Source organism: Palaemon carinicauda, chromosome 11 (genome assembly GCF_036898095.1).
Source record: "Palaemon carinicauda isolate YSFRI2023 chromosome 11, ASM3689809v2, whole genome shotgun sequence".
Classification (NCBI taxonomy): Eukaryota; Metazoa; Arthropoda; class Malacostraca; order Decapoda; family Palaemonidae; genus Palaemon; species Palaemon carinicauda.
This window is the reverse complement of record NC_090735.1, coordinates 17,324,068-17,350,715: the sequence shown is the minus strand read 5'-3', so window position 1 is coordinate 17,350,715 and position 26,648 is coordinate 17,324,068. Positions and strand designations below refer to the sequence as shown.

At 38.5% G+C, this 26,648-nt stretch overlaps 1 protein-coding gene across 1 annotated transcript in view; it reads right to left on the bottom strand.

The window, feature by feature from the left end:
• Window positions 1–26,648, bottom strand: part of LOC137649982 (folylpolyglutamate synthase, mitochondrial-like) — a 56,148-nt gene that overhangs the window by 3,070 nt on the left and 26,430 nt on the right. The window contains exons 8-10 of the mRNA XM_068382976.1: window positions 12,691–12,803; window positions 10,227–10,369; window positions 8,200–8,564 (exon numbers count right to left, since the gene is read on the bottom strand). Of these exons, the coding sequence (XP_068239077.1) occupies window positions 8,200–8,564; window positions 10,227–10,369; window positions 12,691–12,803 (621 nt within the window). The remainder of the gene's footprint in view (window positions 1–8,199; window positions 8,565–10,226; window positions 10,370–12,690; window positions 12,804–26,648) is intronic.

The window sequence follows — 26,648 nt, the reverse complement described above, 5'->3', positions numbered from 1 at the left end:
CATGTTTTTCAATCACATTTCAAATCTACCTTCAAGGATCACAGAAAGGTCTATTCTGATGGTAGAGCTACAAACAACATCTACAGTGCTGAAAAATTAAATCTTCAAAGTTGTATCAGCGGCATGTATCCTTGCCACAAAGTCCATGTAGGTACTGGAGCTAGGGGTGTTGAATTAAAATTGTAGGTGCTTGATATTCTTTTATATCAAAGAAATAAAAAAATACATGAAAGCAGTAGGAACTCCCATGCTTGTAACATTTCAGCGACTACCATACAACGACTGGCCTATGCATACACAGTCTTATCACATGTAATCCCAATGTTGCCACGATGCATAATCAAGATAGTGGTCTTAAATTACAGCAAGTATAATGATTTACGTATTAGCCAAGTATAAATGGTAAATTAAACAATTCTTCTGTAAAATAATAACATAAATGTGCATAAATGCATATGAGCTGTATGTAATGTATGTACTTTACAATGTATTTGATATCTATACAGAAGTCGCGCAATCAGACTTTTAAAGTCAAATCTTTCTGGTGTAGGCATCGTCTGGTGACTGGAAACTGATCATTGACTTTTCTCTCAACCCTGAACCAGTCACACCCTATTCAAGATGGATTTACTATTTTCCAAGAGGGATATTAATGCTTTCATTGGGCCTGAAAATCTTGTGACCTTTCTGAACCTGACTCCAACAATTCAGTTCCTAACCGTGAATCTGAGCAATTGAACTTCTTTAAGACACAGTGAGGTAACAACAGCACCTCCAACCAATAGTGACCATTGTAAAAGCACTTCTTAATTCCACAAGGTCTGAAACATAACCTTGAAGTCCTGTAATCAGAGCTTGCTAACATGGCGGATGTTCATTTCGATCTAGCCAATCTAGAGAGGTTTTGGCATACCTCCTGATGCAGTAATGAAGGTTCTATGTGACAGAAGAAAGTATAAAATCTCTAACAGTTAATCTGTCAGAGTGTCCTGAAAGACTGCCTTCCCTTGAATATATGACTATGGAGTCTATCTCAATGGCCTCCTTCCAGGTGGTATTGTGACTTGTCCAGTGGTCAGTTGTGGTAAATCTTAGCCACTTTAATGGTGGTAACAACTCTTAGAGTGCCAGGGAAGGTTCTGTGCTTGTGTTGTCTCGAGGAAAAGTGTAAATTTTCTTACTTCAGCTACTCTTTCCTGTCTTTCTATCACATTCCAGTTCTACCTTCAAGGATCACAGTAAGCTTTACCCTGATGGTAGAGCTACAACAAGGACAGTACTGAAAAAGAAATCTTCGAAGTCACAGACAATCAGGCTTTTACAGCTAACTCTTTCTGGTGTAATTATCATCTGGTACTTGGAGACTGGTCATTGACTTCTCTCTCACTGCTGAGCTAAGTCTGTTTGCCGAACCACATTCAAGATGTACTGTCTCCCATCCAAGAGAGCTACAGAGGTACTTAATGCCTTCACAGGGCATGAAGGATTAATATTTTCAGTTACCCATCCATCAGGCCTCTAGGAAGTACCTCAGCTTCTCCCTCAACAGAGTACTATACAAGTTCAAGGCCCTGAGCTTCACATTGTCCAGTTCCTCAGGTGTTGAATAACCTGTTCACGCTTGTTTACACTTGAGCCAATTTCCACGTGGTATATCTTTTGAGATTATCGATAATTGGCAGATCCTGGATTTTTCGGAGTCAGGTCTTTTAGGATTTCTTTCGAGATTTATCAATAATTGGCTGATCCTGGATTTTTCGGGGTCAAGTTCCTTTAGGATTCAAAGTCAGTTCATTCAGGGTTGTGACCATCTGATCATGTCTGTTTTTCAACCAGGGGATAGTGTCTCACATCAAGCAAAGGCTGAAATATTGAGGAATGATCATCAACATGGTAGCCGCAAGAATATTTTCAGGAGACACTACTCAGCAGGCTAAAGGAGGTAACACAACCATTTATAAGACGAATAAACATTCCAGTTCCTCCTACCAAGGAGTGAGTCTTCTCTTTTCTTTAAAGAACAAAATGATTTTACTCACTTAGGAACAAATGTTGAATTTAAAAAGTAAATTGTAGTTGTTGTACATTTGCAAACCAAAGATATAAATATTGGTGGGGTATGGGTACTGAAATTAGGAATAATTCTCAACAGATGTTGAAAGTAGAAGGGTTGAGAAGAGACTGACTCACTTACCCACCAATTTCCATGCAGATGCAAATTCCAGGATGCTTTAATTGGCTAATTAGGGACTTGAAGTGTGTGCCTATTGGTTGAAACAATATGCGAGTGATATACGTCACAGGGATAGTGTTAGTTAGACTTTTAAAGATGAAGGGGAAATGAATGCCTTATAGGCTACTTGCCCCTTTAAAGGAATAACTAACAAATCAACAGTCATTCCACTTTACACATACTCTATATAAAAGGATCAGATTTGTATAGGTAGGAAAAATAATAATTACTTAAAATTTGCTGATTTGAAAAAAATAATTAAGTTGAAGAAGTTTTCTTAGAATAACCTATTCGTCTAATCATAAAGATATAGAAACTATCAAGGCCTGGCCCATTACTAGTTTCCCATCAACACTGGTTTATATGGGAAACCTATGCTAGGTATGGAAATAACCTAACTTATCTCCATGGCTGGGGGGAAGATATCAGAAATGTAATGTCAGGCATATTATAAGGAAAATAGTTAGGTAGAATTCATACATCCTCCTCGTTGAAGGAGGAAATCAGAAGGAGGGGAGAATTCCATCTTCACAGATTCTATCACATCTCACTTTGTGAGGCCTGAGTTCCTGGAATGAGCAAGACTGCTCCAAGATCCTCAAGAACATAAATAACTCCCACAAGAAATAGAAATCCCCACTCTTCTGTCAACAGATTTTGCTCAAGGCCAAGTCTTTCACATGTAAGACTATGAGGAGCTTCTGTCAGTGGTCAAGGACAAGAGTGTCTGTGATCTGCTTAAGAAATTCTCTATCCACAGGGTGACACTTTCTATGATATCATTTACAGAAGAAGGGCTACTTTCCTTATTATCTGTATCAAACAGTTGCAGAAACTAGTCATAAGTATCCAGATATCCCTTTAAATGTGAGAAAACCCTCTTGCTTGCAGTATACGCAGGATAGTCATCACATGTGAACTGCATGTGACTTGTACTGATGGTACCTTCGAAATTGGGCCAAGCAGGTTTCCATCTTATGTCCTGGATGAGGAGGGCTAACAGAATGGGGTGTCACTCAGCTTAGGTCATACCAGGATCACCCAGAGGCATGGCAATATCAGTACGTAGTTCAGTTGGCAAATTAGGTTAAATAGGGAAAAGGTGTAGGCATTCAGATTATCCCAGGGGTATTGAAAAATCTGGAATGCTGTAAATGGGTTTGGGATAGAGTAAAAGACCCCAAGAGTTATCTGTTTAAACAATCCATTCTTGTTCCCCACAAAGTAAGAAGCCATTCTGCCACTCTAGGATTTAAGGTTCATTCTGCCCTTACAACTTGTCCTTGGCAATGAAGCTGTTCTATTAGAACATAACTCTTGCTTGAAATATACTGATAATTCTGATTGTGTATGTCTCCCATAATTTGCTTCACACTTACCCTATAAATAATCTGCTCCATTACCTTATATGGGGACAGAAAGACTGTCTTGTCAGTCAGTAATCAGCCATTGCTGGAATGATTGTAGAGACTGAAATGCTGCATGCTTTTTTGGCTGATAAGAAAGATGGCTGAAAGAAGAGTGTGGGCAGTTAGCTAGAAGAAGAGTGTGGGCAGTTAGCTAGATAACCATGGTAGGGAATAGTTTGGAAAGTTAAGTGTTAGTAAGAGTAATATAAAGTGTGGTTTAACCCCAATTTTGTGTATTTAACAAAATTTTTAATGTTATAGTTTTAAAAAGTTAATTCAGTACAATAATTGCTTATTTTTCTTTTACTTTTTATGTTCTGGTATTCTTGGCTACCGGCATAGTATTTTTTTAAAGCTGAAGTTAATCCTTGTGGAATTCGCAAAATGGGGGAGTTGGAAAGACCCGGGGCTTTGTAATGAAACTTGTATTTCTCCTGTTGATTAATGCGGTTTCTTGCAAATTTCTTATATATCTCCTGATGGTGGAATTGGTGACTGAGTCCGAATTAGGTTCATTTCTAGGTTTGAAGTCTTCATCTGATTTGTCTTTGTCTTAAGTGAAATACTGAATATTCTGTTGTATATTCTGAAATGCTTGAAATTCTCTTGCTCTACTTTTATGGCTCTGTTGTCTTTTCCTCTTGGGAGCAAGGGAAAAAGGACTCCAGCAATCTCCTAACAACCAACATATAGGGATGAAAGAGCTGTTGCTGCCTGGTAATGAAACCTGGCACTCTGTACTGAAGGAATCCATCTCCTTGGGAAAGAGAGTTTATGCCTAGGAATGTAATACTGTTTTACGAAGCTCAATAGGTTTTGTATACATTCAGCCTTCCGCCCCCTTGTTAAGGGAGGGTGGGGAAAATAAACATCCAAGGACTTGTAGATATACCTTACACCTGCAGATAATGGGAAACAAGGTTATCTGATGCTTCTAAGGCCCAGTCCACACCAACAGCTTCTTCCTTAAAGCTAGGGTAGCAACAATACCATACTGCATAAGCTCTCACTCAAGTTGGGCCCATGACAGCTCAAGATATTGTTCTCTGATAATTCCATCTTGGTCCTCCCAGTGCTAAAGAATAATCTCTAATGCTCTGGCCTGAGGTGTCAATTTCTCTTCAGATAGTACCACAATACCCTTATAAGAAACAAAAGTTTTTATCTCAATTCCATTCAGGCTCATCTTTAAGGGATGGAATGGAATTTGTCTCCAACCTAGGGTTATGAACTGAAGAGTTCTGTGTTTTGGCCACAGCACTGAAGGAGACCTTCTTCCATCCATCCGGTAATGTAGGAAATGCTGTATACCCAGCAAACTTACTTTGCTGATGCTAATGCTAGTAAAAAGGCAGTCTTGAGTGTTGGATCTCCTTCTGATAACATTTTCAAGAGCTCATACGGGTGACCTGAGGACATTGGGCATGTCCCATTATGTGGGCATGAAGTCCCAAACTGCTCAAAGTTCATCACAAGCATAGACAACAACCACAAGAAGTCTGAGCCCTACAGTGTAAGGACTTTGTTCAAGGCTGAGCAATAGCCATTTACAGCCGAGACCAAGATGCCTCTCTTGGTGAAGTTAGACAAGAAAGTCTGTGATATGCTGGATTGCAGAGGATTACCCCTTCTATGACAACAACTGCAGAAAATGGACAACTTTCTTGGTAAACTGCCACAGATATCCAGACATATTATATGCAGTGCCTTGCAAAAGGTATTATGCTCAGATGTGATGCTGAAGAGCTTCCATCGGAATTGTTGGTACCTCTGAAGTTGCAGCTGACATATAAGGAGCAATTCCCATAGGACTTCGACTACAGAAGGCACCTGGGTCATTCACTCAAGGTCAAACCTCTGTTGATCAATCAAAAAATCAGACTGAAGGGAGGAAGAAAGGTATGGGCATTCAGATCATCCCATGGGTGTTGGAAAACTTCCTCGAACGGTGAACATGGTTTGAGGAGCTTCCAGTTTAGCAGTGTGACTAACAAATCAATCACCATAAACACCACAAGGTGAGAAGCCATTCCACCATGTAACTGTATGGGGATCACTATATTCCCTCATGACAACTGAGTGTGTCTGCTATTATTGTAAATTCCTCTTGCCTGAATTACACCTAGCTAACAGCTCCATAGCACCACTTGCCATTCACATGTACCCCATCCAACATTGTTGGAAAGCTTGCAGCGTGACAAATAATGTTTACAAATACAGTACGCACTGATGAGCAGATGCTGCTATTCTACTGACAAAACACTTGATAGGATTAGGTCATTCAATGCATTTGAGAACAGAAGGATCTCAATCCAAAATTATCCATGTGCCAGATTTTCATTGTCTAGCTAGCAGATGAGATTGTCCATTAACTTCCATTCAGCTGAAACCAGATAGGTGAATCGTTCCCAGGTTGCTGACCAGTAATGCTTCTGACACCACTGATATGACAGCTGATAAATCTTGCCCAAGCCAAGCAAGAAGTTCTCTCTTAATCTGAAATGGTCAAGCTCTCTCTGAACTTGCTGAAGCAATTATCCACATGGAAAGTCTCTCACTGCTGCCATGTGTAACAGCCTACTTGGATGTCTCAGACTTTTCCTATTTCAGCAGGTGTGACAAAAAAAGAGGACATCTCAAGCCTGTAGAAACAGGCAAAAATAGAGCAGAATATCTCAATACTATAGCAACTACCTTTCGGAGGAGCCTAGCGTCAACCAATCATTGAGAGACCTCAAAAGACATATCCCATGCAAAAGGGATCAAGCTCACAGAAAGGTGAACACATTTAATACCTGAGGAGCAGTTGGTAGTTTAAAGCTGTGTATTGTCCTGGAACACTGCTCTGTTAAAGATGATTGGTAAAAGGGGACTTTAGGTAATCATCATTCAAATTCACTAAGAGTTCTAAATCTCCCCTCTCAGAAGGGAGACTACGTTCTCCATCGTGAATGTGGTTTCATGAACCAACTGGTTTAGCAGAGGTCTATATCAGGTCTCAAGGCTAATGCTCACTCCTCACCAGAAAAAGCTAACAGTGAAAACTAAGATTCTTGTCTTAAATGACTTCAAGCTTATTCCTGAGAATGACCTTCACCTCACCTGACAGGGACATAGCTGTCTTCCTTACTGGATGGTAAGTCTCGAATGCAATCGAACTACAAGATATAAAGGAACGGCAGTCCTGGAAGGGTTACAAGCAACTGTCCTGGAAGACACTAAATTAAAATTTGCCCAACTGCATTACAGTACAGGCATCATCTACTTGAAAGAGCTAGAAGAGAGAACAGCCACCAAAAGCATTCCCCCACTACTTCCCTTCCAGAACTGACTAGGATGGGGCATTGAAAGGGAAGTACAGAGCCTGACTCTTTCCTGGAGGAGGAGATATCTGGTCTCGGACAGGGTACACAGAAGGCTATAGCTTTCTTCAATCCTGATGGTATGGCTTGCCCATACAGCCCTGGCCCTTGATAAGTTAACTAAAGTTAAACAGGAACCCCAATATCAAAGCCCACTGTTACTTTGGGTGATAAAGGTAAACTCTGGGGCATTGATGCAAGTAACTGGCATCTTAGGTGGTCAGGATCATACAGGGAACTGGCCTCACTGGTACTGGGGACATAAGGATGACTTGACTATAATAAAAAAGAGCTCCAGATTAAAGAAAGATCAACTGAAGGTGTACCAGACTAAAGAAGCCCACAGCTTCTGGTCAAACTCATCCTTGATGATCTGCACAGCAGCAAGCTATCTTAAGGTATGTATACCTGATTGGGAGAGATACATACCAACACACACTGAGCCTCGCTCCAAAGTATAGCAGAGATCGCAAAACTCCTCACATGCATACACCACGGATTCAGCCCAAGCAACCGTAGGAGTCGCAGAAGGTAAAAAGTTCAATATGACACATAAAGCTACCGAGCCTCTTTGGCATCAACTTAGGCTTTGCCACAATTGATGCAAGATTTCTGTTAAGAGTCTCTTCCTCTTCAAGGCAAACTCAACATACTGAAGAGGAGGCTACAACCTACACCCGTACAATGGGGGTGATTAAAAACAATTTTGCCCTCCAAATAAAATGAACAGGCCAAGAGGATCAATGGCTAGCTTACTAATAATCTTGCCAACCACTCTTACAAGAGCACTTCCATATCAAATACAACTTAGTTTCCATTGTGAAAAACTGCAAACAAGAATATACCTATAAAGAGAGAGAAAAGTATCAATAATGCCAATTAAAAGTAGCAACCATAAGTCTGCACTCGTTGCGGCCAAAATCAAAAGTGGCAAGTCTTTGACAAGTACGTTAATGGGGCTTCCTCCATGCCACCTGTCGCTATCCATTCAAAGGATAAAATGTTTCTATTTGTATAGAAAACAAAATTACATTACTAGTTGGCTGAAGTATGAGCACTTGCAGTTATAAATTCTGCTTGATTTAAATAACCTCAAACTTTCTCAATATACTTCATTTTATGAATTCAGAGTTTTGTATTAGTGAATGAATACAAAATAAGAACAAAAACATACTTATCTCCAACTGGGACTTACCTGTACGTGTGATGCTTCACGCAACTCCTCTGGAGGTGGGAAAGCCGGAGGGGTAACCATTTCACCTTGCAATGACTGACACCTTCCACATGACAACCATAAGAGAGCATCCAGTATACAAGGAAATATTATGCTGGGCACATCAGATGCTGGAAGTCTCTCTGAATAATTAAAATCAGTTTCTCCATGGCACTCATTATGTAATTCATTTTGATTTACAGGTGTCTTTTCCAATGCTATATCATCACAGTTTTCCCCTACAACTTTTTGTTTGCGTAAATCTCTAACGAGTTTGATCCAAGACTTTCTCTGACGTTCACATCTCAAATGCATTTGGTCTTTTGATATTGTGTAGTTGGTTTGATCTGGAATTAAAATAGAAGGTTTAAGTTACATGCTACCATCTATGGAAAATTCACCTTTAACGCTCTATCCTAGCATCAATTATTGTATGAAACCACCAAGAAATTTCTTATACTGTATTTGTCATACTATAAATTAATACATACATCACTTTACATATGCCACAAATAACAGCCTAGCAAAGATACTGTATCAATTATATATTATTTCACTTGTGCAACAAATGAGTTGGGCAGAGGACAACACTGACATTCAGGCAGACGTAACTTCTAAAACTTTGACTACCAACAAGATTTTAGTCGGCAGTTGAGGAAAAATAAATAATTCAAGTTCTACTCGCTACAGCCAGAACTTCATTGATCCATGGAGAACCTTCCTCAAATGTTTTAGCTATACTGCAGAACAACCTGGATGTAAAATCATATCTTGTACTGTACTTCACTTATACATCAATAATTCTACTCCCCCTCATTGTAGCTTATAAAACGACAAACTAGCTTAAAATGCGAATGTAATATATAAGGTATATACAGTAGATAACTATTCACACACTAAATATCTTGAGAACTGTTCTATTGCAACTTCAAGAAAATTGACTTTCATGAGAGCTCATTCTTGCAGCCTCATTTGGTAGTAACTTATTCTTGACAAAATTTTCATCTTAAAGTCGCTTCATACAATACCAACAATGACCCAAGAAGTATAGAGGTGTCTTACTAAGCTTAATAAAATAGTCTGTACCATTTCTGCTAGGAATTCATACTGAACACAAAATTATAATTCAGTAGCACTCATTATAAACAATTCATAGTATGCACTATAAGGAATTATGTAACATTACACTAGAGGTGGATGAAACTTGTTAAGTCCAATCAAGTTCATTAAAAATGAATAAGATAAGAAAGCAATAAGCCCACATCAAATTTGAAGTTATAAAAACAAATTCTTTAATTATGTAGACATAATTGGAATTTTAATAACAAAATCTGTTATTTCTATACTCAGGTTTATATTACTTCTTCTAAAGAAGCCTGGCTTATCAACATTTACCCAAAATAATTACCAGTATTGAATCTTTTTCCACTTTCTTTCCTTTTAAAATATATATGTTCCTAGTAAAATAATGAAACAATCTATCATTTAGCGGTTAATGGTAAGTAATGACATTGGTTGCACATTATTCCGTTGCTGCAGTTATATCAAGATGCATCCCCCTTGCAGATTGTGAAAAGTGTTTAATGCGTCTTCATATATTGTGAGGAGTACCATATCTCATGATTCCTCTTAAGGATAATGTTTGAAGTTCAGATGTTTATGCAACTGCAGAGTATACATTTTGTAGTGGTAAAGCTCATACAGCGTAAAAAAATGACTAACGTTTGATTCTCATAACGGCCATGGAGAAAGTAATCTTTGGTTAAAAGGGGAATAACTAACATACTATAAGTTCATTGCAGAGTTAATAATAATGACATGCCAATACTCACTTAATGGCAGGTTTGTGATGAACATTTATACATCTCAGTTAGAAAAGTTATGGACTGACTGAAAATTTCATCTAACAGTTATTAAATCTTAAAAATTATTACTCCATTATTCCATAGGTGGTCTTTTAGTTGTGTGAACACATTCTTTTTTACTTAATAGATATGATTAAAACTTACCAGATGAAGCACTCATGGACATGGTAGCTAGATTTGTAGTGAATACTGCAAGATCAAAATTGCACTCAGCCAGAAACTGCAACAGCGTTTCTGGGTCACGATCACCAGTGGAGTTGAAGAGGAGCACACGGTACACTTTTTCACTGGAAAAAAAAATAGAAGATTATTGAAAGCAGCACTGACATGTTGATATATACTTTAGCAGCAAATCTAAACACGTTTTTTTTTTTTCTAATTTATTTTCCATAATAAACTAAAGTACTGTATGAGTCATGACTTCATCAGTCCCATTGCCTGGCCTATGACCTAAACTTCATCAAAAATTAGGGCATCAAAAAAGGTGCGCTTAAATCTGGGCCATTAAACATTCTCAAACCCTGGGTGGTACCCTAGCTTCTGTATCATGATGTTCCTTATATAATTCTTATTACCATGGTCTCATTTTTGGCATAGTCAACACTAATTAATCTTTGGCAGTTACTTCTATTTTCCTCTTTTTGAGGACTTTTAATTTTCATCACAATATACTTGCATTCTATTTTCTAGAAACTTTCAGATCAAGTTCATTCTGTATAGGCATATGCAAGACGAACCTAGATATAACAAAGAGTGCAGAGACAATTGACAAAATTTAACAAATATCTTTGCTTTCAATGGCAAATAATATATGTAAGAATCAATAGCTTAATTTATTTCAAATTTGTTCAGGAATATGGTCAAGAGAAAAGTTCCTGACTGACTGGTGTATATAGCAGCCACAACAAAATCAACTAGCCATTAAACCAAGAGTTTTGTTAATTTAAAAAAAAAAAAACCCTAAATCTTAATAAATGAAAAACAAAGGTAGAGAAAAATTTAATGAATATAAAATTAGTCAAATTCTATCATTTCAAAAACATTAGAAATTAAACAAATTAAAGGACAAATATAAAATCTAATTAGCTTATAAATTCTTAAAACTAAATGGATTTGAGAAGCCAGAAAAAAGCTTGTAGAATACTGTGCAGTCTTCAGCCAGACAAAACAGACATGAAAGCTAAAGTAAACTACATTACTAGTACTATTTTTTGAATAATAAACAACATGAACAATAAGCTACTTTAACTATGGTGCAGGTGATGAAAAAAAGACTACATTTTTTCTCAGCAATTTGAATTAAAGTACAAAATCATAGCAGAATAAAAATTGAAGTTATTACCTCTATAATCCCCAAAAGACTAATTCTTGAAAAATACACAACATAAGGTCCTCAAATTACAAACTTAATATACATCAATAAGCTGTTAATAGGTAAACTCTGATAAATTTTGTCCAAGGGTAGGCCTAACCTAACTCCCATGCCTACAACTTAAAGCTGTAAAAGTTAACAAATAGTTCAATTTCATATGAAATTAATATCAGGGTATTGTGAAAGGATGTTATCTTACTGTATTATGTATAATATTGCTTTATTATAGTAATGTATTTCATTATCCTATTAAAGTATACGATCTGTTGATACAATCTCTGACATTTATGATTTAAGTTAGATCCGTGTTTGTATCTCCTAATGTTTGTAAGTTGAGAACCTTTTTATATTGAACAGATTTTTTTTTTCTAATTCTAGAAGAGACTACACCAAATAATTTTTCTCTAAAAATAAAAAAGCAATACCTAGATTTTAAAACAGGCTGCATGTAGTTAAAACTTTTCTAATGAATAAATCTGGGCTGGGAGGATCCAGTGTCTTTCACATATAAACAATCATACTTTCAGTTTTGTTAGGGTTCAACTTCATCCACAGTAATTTGCTCCAAACAATAATTTTCGCTGCAAATAGGTCATGTTCATAAATGATACAAATTCTTTACTGTATGAAAGTACTTAAAGCTATGATTCCTAGAGCTGGCACTCATCAAATAGTTGCTCAGGATTACACATGACCTCAACAACGAATATGATATAACAATTTAAACAGGTCAGTCCTTCATTCACTTCCATGAAGCTTAAAAAAAAAGCATGTAGCAATAAAAATCAACACATCATGGAAGCCAAGTGTTCAATTTTAGTAACACGAGTATAAAAAAACAACATTTTCAATTTATCATTACTAAAATCAGTAGAATTAGCTAGATTTATGGAAACATCTACTCTCAAAACTTCATAATTTCTATTTTTAATAGCAAAAATATATATGCAGAATAATTGAACTAAAAAAATAGCAACTTTCTTCCTCCAAGAAATTTTTGTTGAAGGAAATTCTAAAAGCTTGAAAAATACAGAAACTCTTGATGCTTTTCCTCTGTTAATTAATAAAGTTTAAGCTTCAGCAAATCACAATCATTCAACATAATCAAACTAGCGTAATTATTTCAAAAATACTTTACCTTAAAAAATTGAAGCTATGTTGCCTCTCTGCACTATTCAATATCATAGAGCAGTACTGATCATGCAAACTAAAGGCATTAATTATTAAAAAACTTACTTTGGTTGAAGAGAGAATTGTGAAGCCTTTGTAAACCAATCAATGCATGCCTGCATGCTAGCAACAGTGTGGGCACCATCAATGAAAAATTTTAGATGGCCACATGACATCATCTGAAATATAAAGATGATTCTCATCAACATAGGCCTACCTAAATTGTACTTTACTTCAAAAGAAATATTAAAGAAACATTTATTTCATTCAAATTATTTACAATACAGTAAATATTACACAATCATAGCAGAAAGGAATATTTTGTAAAAAGTAGTTCATCAATCACACCATCATTGGCTATGCAAGCAATAATCACAAACATTCTCTATTTTCTAATATCAAATCCTCTAACTTCATAGCCTACACAGTAAGTAGGTTTCCTTAGCCATTAGAAAATTCATATGAAAATATAGAATCATTAGAGAAAAGAATAACCTATGAATACACAAGTAGGAAGGATAGATTTCAAAAGAATACTAAAGTTATAAAACTAATTTTTGATAAGGAAATAAAAGGGGGGTTGTTATTAAATTTCAAAGACCTTCGTATCAAGTATCTCCTCTAAGTATTATCCAACTATATAAACCACTAAAAAAACAATAATGATCCAGATCATTCAGAAATCCAGTGATACACTAACTACTGCTATTGCCATGTGTTACTGTATTGCAAGAAACCACCTGATTTAATAAAGGCGTCATATGCTTTCTAAGGAATCACATCCATGATGTAAAAAATAAGAGGGTGTTTAAAAAAAAATTAAAATATGGCTGACAGACAAAATGTTTCAGAATAATAAATTAGGCAATAATGTACAAAAAAAATTAACATCCTAATTTATTCAACAAGACGAAGAAACCTCATCACATCCTTTTGTGCAAAGCTCTCACATTTCTTCTGCCATTACAACAGCTCCTGAATCTAAAAATAATATACTGCATATCCTCATTTTAAGGGAGTTTATTAGATGTCCTAAATAAGTGTCAAAAGATAGCATTCCACTAAAATTAGGCAGTTGGTTTCTTATTTGACTTTAGAAGTTGGAACTTTATTCTAACATCTTCCATAAAAGGCTTTTACAAAATGTTTGAACAGCTAGAAGGCTTTCTAGCATTGTCTCAGTCTCCATGTATCATATCTTTCTTTCTGTGTTTATGTTTTTCTTTGAATTCTAGATGAACTTGCATTATCTTTTACTTTTTAATGAACTTGCTTCTTAATATCTAGAGCTAATTTTGAGATAAAACATGATCACCCCCATATTCATGGAACATTGCACACCCCACAAGGAGCGGTGTTTTCGTTTGCCTGGTTCGGCAAGGTGTCACAGTTGGGCATGGGTTTGTTATTCAATGAAATTTGTTTCCAAGCATTTAACTGATGTCATAAGTTGTTTACAAATACCACCATTAAAGTATGAAAAGTTTGTAAATAGAGAAGAAATTTCAAATGTTTTATATCGTGTGATTACTGGTTTTATATCATTGTAATACTTATTATTTTGCTAACTTCTTATATTATCCATTATTCCAGTATTACTAGTGTATGCAACCTGTCATGGGCAGCAACCTGGATTGCACATATATATTAATCAGGCACAGAAGCTCGCCAACCCACCTAACTAGCTCTCGGTGAATTCTAGATGACGACTTTCTGAGATACTAGGGTCTTTGCTAACACACACTGACGTGTCATGAAGCAAAGTACTCATGCTCTCCTACCAGAGGAGAAATTCACTCACAAGATGAATAAGGCTGTGCTGAACTAAAGAACAGCTGGTTCTTCCTTGTGAGAAGTCGAATCCCAAGGTGAAGGTCCCAAAGGGCCTGGCCTCACAGAAGTGTTATAGCCTACGAGACTCGTAGATGAGAGGCGGTGGCAACAAAAAGCAGTCGGCAGGCATCATCATCTGCGGCAATGACCCTGAAGAGAAATTGCTCATGAGACTAGTTGTGCCCTGGCCACAAGCGATCAGCAGGCATCACCATCTTGTGCACTAGGGGTACAATGGCGAGGGGTGGGAACTATAAACAGTCCACTAACCACATCGTCGTCTAGCTCCGAGAAGCTATGCCCCAAAGAGAAAGTGAGGCATCGACCAATCGAGCACACACTTGCGGAAGCCGGGGGGAGGGGGACCTCCCTGATAAAGGGCGCCTTTCCCGTGAATGAGATAGTCATCCGACACCTGCAGGTGGGGAAGAGAGCCTTCCTGCGAGTAGAATGACTGCCCTACACCTGTAGCAGGAAGGCTGCCCAACACCTGGAGGCTAACCTCCAAGCAGTGCACTCTTCTTCCCGTCAACATGCTGACCAAGCTCAAGTTGATGGTCGACATCGAGCCCTGCCTGTGAAATGTATCTGAAGTTAGTTTCCGGGTTCACCCCAAAGGGATCCTCTAAGAGGAACCAATCTGCAACTGCTTTCGTTCCTACGTCGGATCTGCAGAAAAGAAGGCATGCAGCAGCAGAGAGCACTGCAGCTATGGGCATGAGAACTCTACCAATGCATTACCTCCACAGGCTCGGAGGAGGAAGACAGTGGTCAACCCTTGAGATAGTTAAGAGTGCTCCCGCTGTGCCTCAGACTGTAGTACCCTTGAAAGCCATTCCTTAAAGGAGAGACCTGAACACCCCAAAGGAAGGCAAGAGTTGGCGCGGGTGGCAATGAGAGAGATGTCCCCGTGGACGGTGCCGCTGCTTCACTAAAAGCAACGGTCTTCACACCTAAGGGAAGTCCGGGGTCAATTGATCATTGTTGGAGGACAAACCAAACAACCACAGACAACGTCAAGTAAAAAGCGAGTTTATTAAGGTTAACGGGAGAGAAACATAACGTCTATTCACTCCCGAGACAAAATAAAATGTGGTCTAACCGCTGTTAAAAGCCCCTTAACTAGCAATGGGTAGTTACACCTCGCTAAAAGTATTACAGATAGTTTCAGCTGTCACCAAAATAAATTTCCACTGTAAAGAGCAAAAGGGTTTGAGCCGAAACAAATGACAGCTGAATACATTTAGATAGATAACCACATACGCACCCCCTCTCACCCGGGTATGGCTATTCTCTCTCTTCCTACCACAGGGACATGGAGAGCTGAGCATGACCAGAAAGAAATAAATATTTATACTGTACATATAGAGACACTTGCTTTTAATAATATTGGGGAGATGGTTGCTATTATTTCTAAAAACATTAAAAAAAAATTAATACAGTATCAACTTCAAGTTGAATGAACAACTTTGTTATAACCATGATTGTATTGTAATTTTTCTTTTTCAAATCTAGACCTTTATCACTCACAAACTCTGTAATTCAAAGTGCAATGGAACGTAGTGTAAAAACTGACAAGTGTCTGTGAAATTATTCTGTAGCAAACCCTGGATTGCAGGAAATTGATTTTCCATATTACTTTTATCCATCCATTTGTACTGCCAGTCTAACTTCCACAGCTTTGCACTATTTGTAAATTTTCATCTTTCCTTTACATACAAAACAGCAAACCAAAATAAATGAACTACATCAAATATAACTTAACATATCATTATCCTTCAGGCATACCAATACTACATAAATATTTCTTTTTGTGTTCCCACTTCTCATACATTCGGTTTCCTTCAAATCTGTCATAATAATGATATTTTCTTATTACTCTTCTGATAATAATTAACAAAAAATGGGTCACCTTTTAAAAAAAACTTCCACTAGACCCAATTCACAAAGAAAATGTTCCCAAACCTAATTTCAAAACAAAAGCTTAATATATGGGAAAAAATATATTATAACAGCAAAATGAGGTATCCTCTTGCTAAAAGTAAGACAGGCTGGGAGGAACGTAGAGAGTAGAGGTCCCCTTTTTGTTTTGTTTCATTGTTGATGTCGGCTACCCCCCAAAATTAGGGGAAGTGTCTTGGTATATGTATGTAAAAGTAGGACATACTGTACATTATCCTATTATTATTATTAAAAGCTAAGCTACAACCCTAGTTGGAAAAGCAAGATGCTATAGCCCAAGGGCTCCAACAGGGAAAAATAGCCCAGTGAGAACAGGAAATAAAGAAATAAACAAGCTACAAGAGAAGTAATGAACAATCATAAAATAATATTAATATTTATCATTACTGAACACTAAACTGAAAAAAATATTCAAAGAATACTTTGAAATAAGCGCATTTTACTTCTCAAATTGTTCAACACCACATACAGTATACAGAGCATGAAAGACTATATATTCAGAGACACATTTGATAGAATATTGTAAAAAACTGATTCCCTATATACAGTAGGGTCCCGAATTATGCGTGTTCGAATTATACGATTCCCCCTTTATGCGACCTCTATTTTTCAAAAATAAATTTTCTGTATCTGCGAAACTGTTCAAAGTCTGCGAGTCAAGCACTATAAAATGTATCAAATCTATTGTCTTTCTAAGCATATTGGTAGCCCTAAATACGGTGATTTATAATAAATTTTACAAAACAATATTATTACATCTTATTAACATAATTTCATAATGAATAGCCTATTTAAGGATAAAATTCCACATCAACAATGAAATCAACCGTTAACTGTGCGAGTCCAGCTGACAAAATGTAAACAGAATTGTGGTTACGTTTTCGGCAATCATTATCTTTCTCCAACCTTACGATAATTGTAATGGTAGTGTTAATGATGGTATATTAAAGCATTATTTTTGTTTAGTACAGTATATATAAAAGCCTTATTTTTCCCTCCGGGCGTTCAAGGTTTTCACGAGTAGACTGGGTTCGTTTATCGGCAGTGAATAGCCTAAACTACGGTAACGAGTCGGCAATATTTTGTCATATTTTAAACAGTACACATTTGATTTGCAAAGATTAGATTTGTAGAGTAGACGGTAAAATAAAAATCTCTCTCTCTCGAGAGAGAGAGAGAGAGAGAGAGAGAGAGAAAGAAATCTGAGGCAGAAATCTCTCTCTCTCTCTCTCTCTCTCTCTCTCTCTCTCTCTCTCTCTCCGTAAGAAATAAAACCCTAGTTAACATATGGCAACTTGAGTTTAAGAATGAAATTAGCATGACAATTGTTAGTTGTGGCGATCAATTCCTCGCTTCAGGAGGTACACGAAACCAAAACACGGCACTCGATTACAACAGCTGATCTCTCTCTCTCTCTCTCTCTCTCTCTCTCTCTCTCTCTCTCTCTCGTGTTATACAATACTTACAAATAGATGAAGAAACCAAAATCGGTTTTCTTAAAGTGTCAATTAAATACAAAACAAAAAAATTATACCGTGTATACATCCACTTCAATCATAGCTTAAAATACGGTATTCGATTTCGTCAGCAAACCACTATTTTTTAGGAAACACCATTCTATTCCAGAAAATTTTTACTCTTTAAATAGTCAATTGCGCTATAATAAAACATGTACTTGGGTTTTTAAATTTCGGGTGTTTTAAAAATCGAGTATTGCTGACTTCTTTTTGTTTTACTTTTGGCTGTGATTAGATCAGCTGATGTCTAGCTTCCGCTCTCCCGAATATGCGCGTACGAATACGTTAACAAAGAATTGTTTACACCATTTCTTAATTTATTCAAACCATCAATACAGTTAATATTACATAAGGACCAATGTGTTATAAACTATATTTATTGTTTAGTAAATTTAAAACCATCTCTCTCTCTCTCTCTCTCTCTCTCTCTCTCTCTCTCTCTCTCTCTGTCAACCTAATTGTTTGATGACTTTAAAAATAGGCCTAGTACTTTCTTCTTCTTTTACCATTTTTGTATATGGTTTTCTTAACTGAAGTTAGGAAAATTATTTTGGATATGGAAAGGACAATTATCTTTCGGAACAGTTTAGAATTATCGTAAAATGTTATTTTTATAATAAAATAAATTTTTGAATATACTTACCCGGTGATTATATAAGCTGCAACTCCGTTGCTCGACAGAAAACTCTACGTTAAAAATCCGCCAGCGATCGCTATGCAGGTAGGGGGTGTACTTCAACAGCGCCATCTGTCGTGCAGGTACTCAGTACTCAATGTAAACAAAGAACTCAATTTTCTCCTCGGTCCACTGCGTCTCTATTGGGGAGGAAGGGAGGGTCCTTTAATATATAATCACCGGGTAAGTATATTCAAAAATTTATTTTATTATAAAAATAACATTTTTCAATATTTAACTTAGCCGGTGATTATATAAGCTGATTCACACCCAGGGGGGTGGGTAGAGACCAGCAATAAATGTTTACATTATTATGAGCTAAGGATTTTTATTTTATTTTAGCAGTTATCAAAATAACAAACTTAAAATAAATAAGTACCTGGTAAGGAAGTCGACTTGAACAATTACTCTGCCTTTTTAAGTACGTCTTCCTTACGGAGCCTCGCGATCCTCTTAGGATGCTGAGCGACCCCTAGGAGCTGAAGTATCAAGGGTTGCAACCCATACAACAGGACCTCATCAAAACCTCTAATCTAGGCGCTTCTCAAGAAATGACTTTGACCACCCGCCAAATCAAGTAGGATGCGAAAGGCTTCTTAAGCCTTCCGGACAACCCAAAAACAATAATAAAACATTTCAAGAGAAAGATTAAAAAGGTTATGGAATTAGGGAATTGTAGTGGTTGAGCCCTCACCCACTACTGCACTCGTTGCTACGAATGGTCCCAGAGTGTAGCAGTTCTCGTAAAGAGACTGGACATTCTTAAGATAAAAAGACGCGAACACTGACTTGCTTTTCCAATAGGTTGCGTCGATTATACTTTGCAGAGATCTATTTTGTTTAAAGGCCACGGAAGTTGCGACAGCTCTAACTTCGTGTGTCCTTACCTTCAGCAAAGCTTGGTCTTCCTCATTCAGATGGGAATGAGCTTCTCGTATTAACAGTCTGATAAAATAGGATAAAGCATTCTTTGACATAGGCAAAGATGGTTTCTTAACTGAACACCATAAAGCTTCAGACGGGCCTCGTAAAGGTTTAGTTCGTTTTAAATAGAACTTAAGAGCTCTTACAGGGCATAAGACTCTTTCTAGTTCATTTCCAACCATACGATAAGTTTGGAATATCGAATGATATTGGCCAAGGCCGAGAAGGCAGCTCGTTTTTGGCTAGAAAACCAAGTTGTAGAACATGTAGCCGTTTCGGATGAGAATCCGATGTTCTTGCTGAAGGCATGAATCTCACTGACTCTTTTAGCTGTGGCTAAGCATACCAGGAAAAGAGTCTTTAAGGTGAGATCTTTCAGGGAGGCTGATTGTAGCGGTTCGAACCTGTCTGACATAAGGAATCTTAGTACCACGTCTAAATTCCAACCAGGTGTAACCAAACGACGTTCCTTCGTGGTCTCAAAAGACTTAAGGAGGTCCTGTAGATCTTTATTGTTGGAAAGATCTAAGCCTCTGTGACGGAAGACTGATGCCAACATGCTTCTGTAACCCTTGATAGTGGGAGCTGAAAGAGATCGTTCTTTCCTCAGATATAAGAGGAAGTCAGCTATTTGAGTTACAGAGGTACTGGTCGAGGATACGGATACTGACTTGCACCAGTTTCGGAAGATTTCCCACTTCGATTGGTAGACTCTAAGGGTGGATGTTCTCCTTGCTCTAGCAATCGCTCTGGCTGCCTCCTTCGAAAAGCCTCTAGCTCTCGAGAGTCTTTCGATAGTCTGAAGGCAGTCAGACGAAGAGCGTGGAGGCCTTGGTGTACCTTCTTTACGTGTGGCTGACGTAGAAGGTCCACCCTTAGGGGAAGTGTTCTGGGAACGTCTACTAGCCATCGAAGTACCTCGGTGAACCATTCTCTCGCGGGCCAGAGGGAAGCAACTAGCGTCAACCTTGTCCCTTCGTGAGAGGCGAACTTCTGCAGTACCTTGCTGACAATCTTGAACGGAGGGAATGCATATAGATCTAGATGTGACCAATCTAGGAGAAAGGCATCTATATGAATTGCTGCTGGGTCCGGGATTGGTGAGCAAAATATTGGGAGCCTCTTGGTCATCGAGGTTGCGAAGAGATCTATGGTTGGCTGGCCCCAGGTGGCCCAAAGTCTCTTGCATACATCCTTGTGGAGGGTCCATTCTGTTGGAATTATTTGTCCCTTCAGACTGAGACAATCTGCCATGACATTCAAGTTGCCTTGGATGAACCTCGTTACTAGTGATATGTCTAGACCTTTTGACCAGGTGAGGAGGTCCCTTGCGATCTCGTACAACGTCAGAGAGTAGGTCCCTCCTTGCTTGGAGATGTACGCCAAAGCCGTGGTGTTGTCCGAGTTCACCTCCACCACTTTGCCTTGAAGGAGAGACCTGAAGCTTTTCCAGGCCAGACGTACTGCCAGTAGCTCCTTGCAGTTGAAATGCATTGTCCTTTGACTCGAGTTCCATATTCCCGAGCATTCCCGACCGTCTAATGTCGCACCCCAGCCTACGTCCGATGCGTCCGAGAAGAGAACGTGGTTGGGAGTCTGAACAGTCAGGGGAAGACCCTCTCTTAGGTTGATATAGTCCTTTCACCAAGTCAGACAAGACTTTATCTTTTCGGAAACCGGGATCGAGACCGCTTCTAGCGTCTTGTCCTTTTTCCAGTGAAAAGCTAGATGGTATAGAAGAGGACGGAGGTGTAGTCTTCCTAGTGACACAAATTGATCCACGGATGACAGCGTCCCTACCAGACTCATCCACAGCCTGACTGAGCAGCGTTCCTTCTTCAGCATCTTCTGGATGGATAGCAGGGCTGGGGGCTGATCGTCTTGTTCAGCAACGTCCTCATCAGAGGGTTCCTCATCCGAAACTGATGAGGAAACGGCAACGGAGTGGGCAACATCTGACTCGCTGAATCCGGTCGCACTGGTGGATGCGTGACGGAGCCGGACGCAATATCATGGAACTGCTGCACAGTCTGTGAACTGTCAACAACCATGGGTGCGCGAGGAAGCACAGCGTCAACCCGAAACTGTCTAGACCGTCTGGGTTGTGCAGTCAACACCCTACCGGGTTGCTGAGGTTGACGCACTGCGTCACAACAAGTCACCTCTGCTGGTTGTTGAACGTCCTGAACGTCAACAACCACCTCCGAGCGTCGCTTAACGTCAACGTGCGGCTGGCAACCCAAACTGGGTCGCATCGGTGGAGGAACCACCTCAACTGGCAGACGCGAGTAGGTTACCTCAGCGTCAACAGGGCGCACAACCGACCGGTTGGAAGGTTGTTGGCCAGAAGGTTCTTCTCCGCATTTAAGTCCTCTATCAAGGACGCAAGCTTGGACTGCATGTATTGCAGCAAAGCCCATTTAGGGTCTACGGGAGCAGGTGTGGCAACAGACGGGGTTAGCCACTGAGGCGGAACCGTTTACCATCCCTGAAAGCCTTGTTATGCGTGACATAATAGTACAGCAAAACTTCAAAGGCTCGACAACAGCTGAGAAGTTGACCTGTAAACAACTTGGAGCGTCTCCTGGCTAGGCGCCAGGGAGAGTCTACCAGAATTGAGAAGTCTATCTGGGCAGAGGCATGAACTCCCAAGCCGAGAACTTCTCTCGTGTCATATCAGACTCTCGCTCTATAAACCAGTTTAAAAGAAGGGAAAGCAAAGGCTGTATCCCCCAAACTCCTCCTGGTGAAAAACCAGTCGCCTAGCCAACGTAACGCTCTCTAGGAGAGCGAGAGAGCACTAGCTTAAAAACAACGGCTTCGAAGTAGCTAGGCCTAGTGTAAGCTCTGACGTTTAGGCGAACGAGGAGCAGCAGTTACAAGATCCGGACGAAGATCCTTAAAAAAATCATCATGATTTAATTAAAGTCCATAGGAGGCTAAGCAGCTTAAGGCTCCTCTCCATCTGACAGAGTCCTCAAGGGAATATCAGTAGGAGGGAGAACAGCAACTTCCTCATCTACAGGAACCTTGTCCGATAAAAGCTGAGTCTCTCACTGGTGCATTAGTAGCGGACCAGAACGCAACGTCATGTAACTACTTGACAGTCTGTGAACTGTCAACCACAACAGGTGCGTGAGGACGTACAGCGTCCACTCGAGACTGCTTTGACTGCCTAGACTGAGCAGTCAAAACAACTCTAGAATGCGGAGGTTGACGCACAGCGTCAAAACAAGTCAACTCCGATTGTTAGTGAACGTCTAGAACGTCAACAGGAGCATCAGCCAGTGGCCTAACGTCCAAATGCGGCTGAAAAACCACACGAGACCGCATTGAGTGTGGTTCTAAACAACCTGACTGACGTGACTAAGCTACGCCAACGTCAACAGTAAGCACAAAGGAACGTTAGGTTAGCTGAAAGCCAGGATATCGATGAGATAAACGGCTAGACTCAACGGACTAATCGGCAGAATAGTCTTCCATAAGGGAGGCAAGCATATACTGCATGTTTTGCCATACAACCCCTTAAGGATCAACGGAAATGGTTGTGGTAATAGACGAGGGTAACGTCTGTGACCGCAACACTTTGATACAAAAAAAGACTTTCGGAGTCTGTGTTACGCTTTTGTTAGGCGGCGAGCAGTTATCCGATGACTGCATAGGGTCAGAGCTGTCCTAATGGCTGTAACCAGGACGCTGGACCTGTCCTGAAAGGACTGACTTTCGCTTAAGGGCTTCGAAACCTTGTGACAGGTTTCTTATGCGAAAAGCCTACGGATGGCGAGGAGAAACAACGTCTCTCTCGTCTTATGGTAGGGGAGATCTTGGTAAGAAACACCCGATACCATAGAGGGAAAACGTCTGTTCGTTGGTCAAGGCCTCTCGAACCCATAAGTCTTTTGACATTACTTCTCCCCTGGGCTTGGGAGCTTGCAAGAGGTCCCGGACTAGGTGAACGACAGGCACGAACAGACGAACCCTCGGACGCAACACTGTAACACTTTGCGCCTCGGACGCAACACTGTAACACTTTGCGAATATCACTTTATCACTTCGATTTTCTGTTTTGCACTTATTTCTACCTGAAACACGCAATTCTACCCTTCATTAAAAGGTAGTAATTGCGAAATTAGTCGTATAATGCAAGCTCATAATACCAGCAAAAAACAGAAAACATATTTTAAGATAAAAAGAAAAATCAGTGGCTGGGAAAGAGACTAAACACTCGTTCATATAACTACGTTTTCAATCTCTCACCGCACATAGCCTGGGGACGAGAATAAAAACCTAAAAACGTTTTATCCTTCCTCCCCGTACAGAGACTAGGGACGAGAGTAACACGAGAACAACGTTACCCGCTTGAACGGAACGTTTTCTCTCCTCTCTCTCCCTCCGTCTCTATCTCTCTCTCTCTTTCTCTCTTGATTTCGCACCTAAGAGAAGAGCCCAATTATATATGGTCAAAAAAACATGTTATTGACTAAAGGAAAAAACTGAAAGGTTTTTCAAATAAAAAGTTCCTTTAAATTAGAATTTAAAACATTTAAGCTAAGAAAGAATGAACAAAACGTCAGAATCGATTTACTCTTACTGCAAAGTGAAACCGTGATACACTCTCTCTCTATCGTAACGATAGAGCGCATGTTGAACGTCCTGAACGTCAACAACTGCGTAGCATAAAAAACTAAACGTTAGTTCATCTTTGAAAACAGTACGAAGACTATCAAAGAAATTCTTTCATAAAATATTACATTTAAAAAGTTTTAAATCCTTTAAAAGCTAAAGACGATATAAAGGGCTCAATGTTGATTAACTTCGGTTTCCAAGTTAGGACCGCCTACTCTCAGGAAAAGTTTATATAAACAAAGCATTAAAATTTATTTTATATGTTTATAAAAAATGGAAAGTTAATCGAAGAGGCCTAATAAAGGCGGAGAGATATATAATATATAGAGGAAAAACTATAACGTGATAAGATAATTACTAAAAGCCTAAACACACTTCCGTCTAAGGGAAGGGTCGGCCATTTAAAAGTGAAAGAAAGTCCATACTCTCTTTGTCACCATAATTAAATCTATCCAAAACGATTTCAAGTTTTGAGATGAAGATAAAACACCTGCATAGCGAAAGCTCAAAACTAGAATAGTGTACTTCACCAATAGTTGTGAAAACAAATCCAGTTAGCACAGCGAATTAGTAGGTCTTGCCGGTAGCCCGACAGAGAGAAAATTGAGTTCTTTGTTTACATTGAGTACTGAGTACCTGCACGACAGATGGCGCTGTTGAAGTACACCCCCTACCTGCATAGCGATCGCTGGCGGATTTTTAACGTAGAGTTTTCTGTCGAGCAACAGAGTTGCAGCTTATATAATCACCGGCTAAGTTAAATATTGAAAATTATCATTCTGTCATTAGCGGCAGTTTGCTATTGTGAATTAAACGCATAAGGAAAAAAAGGTTTCCAGCTTTGCTACGAATTTAGGAATTTATATGGATACGGTAAGTAAAATATTTGTAATAACATAATGTTTACTAAAAGTTTGTAATATCATTAGTTATCACTTTGATCATGTGTGTTTAATGCGTTCGTTTGTTTATTATGATCGAAGATGGAGCGTAAACAAATGGAAGGTTTCCGTTTCAGGCGGCATCATAAAGAAAAACATTATATAAATGGCATTCACTTCATTTATTTGGAAGTTCTTAGAAAAAAAATTGAGTAGAGCATTGGTAATAACAAAATCAACATATCAATATTGGTAAGATTGCTGTGGATGCAAAAACTAACCTATACACAGATGTGTAAATGCGTCTGTTTCTTCGTTATGATCAGAGATAAATGTAAACAAAACATTGGTTGTCGTTTTCTATTGTGCTTTTTGGCGTGTTTAGGAAACACATGATATAAAATCGCCTTTATTTTGATAATTTTGGATTTTCAATCATACAACAAAAGCTAGTCTATAGAGTGATGGTTTTGCTATTCACCAGTTGTCTTAAACAATAGATATGACAAACATTAAAATTTGTCTGTATTTTGGGTCGTGTTATAACGGGAAATATACAGTGTTTACACCCATCCTGGTTGTAATTTTAACCATTTTTCAAGTTATTAGAACTTTAAAGTATATTAAATATTTGATTTATTTACAAGAACAATTTGATATTATAAAGAAATACAGTACATTACAAAGAAAGTAATGGAAAAGGGTAGTAAACACGTTTGAATAAGCAAGTTGCCGGTTACCATGGCCAAATGTAATTACTTCTGTTAGTTGTGTGTTTCGAAATCTGCGATTTTCCATTTATACGAGGTCATTCATCGACCAAATTCTCGCATAATTCGGGACCCTACTGTAGTGGAATAATTAGCAGTAGAAATCTTTAAAGCAATACACACATTTCCAGAAATGCCATGGACATGCCACTAAGAAAGGAGTATCTTAATTGCTGGCTGCCAAGCATGTCCCAGTTTATCCTTATTTACCATAACTAGACCAATCAATGTATGAGAAACTATTTTTTACCATGAGACTTTTCAAAAGTTAAAAAAAAAAAAAACACTATCATAAGGACTAAGATATTTTAATTAAGTAGTTAAATCTGCCCTCTACACTGAAGGTTTAACAATCAAAATGCAAAACAATGCAGCAACAGACCAGAGGAATGATATAAGAACTTAATTGATGTCAACATTCCAAAAGACTACTATAAACAACTTCCAACCTATAAAGTATCTGGAAAATATCTATTCACTGACAAACATGACTACTATTTTTCACATTTTCATAACACAACTCTTTCTAAAGTGTCAAGTCCCTAAAGATTCTATTGTACTGTACTGATTTATGTATGTATGTAATGGAAGATGAAATATTATTGGAAGGAAAAGGAATTAATGAGTTAGAATTATTTAAATATTTAGGAACTATGATCTCCAATACAGGGTATTTAGAATTGGAGTTTAATGAACGATTGAAAAAAGAAAAATAAGACAATGGCTAGATTAAGTGAAATTTGGAAATCAAATCACCTGAAATTACATATAAAAATCTGCACTCTTTGGTGTTGATGCAACAGTTCCTCCTTTACTTAAACCAGATGGCTCAGTC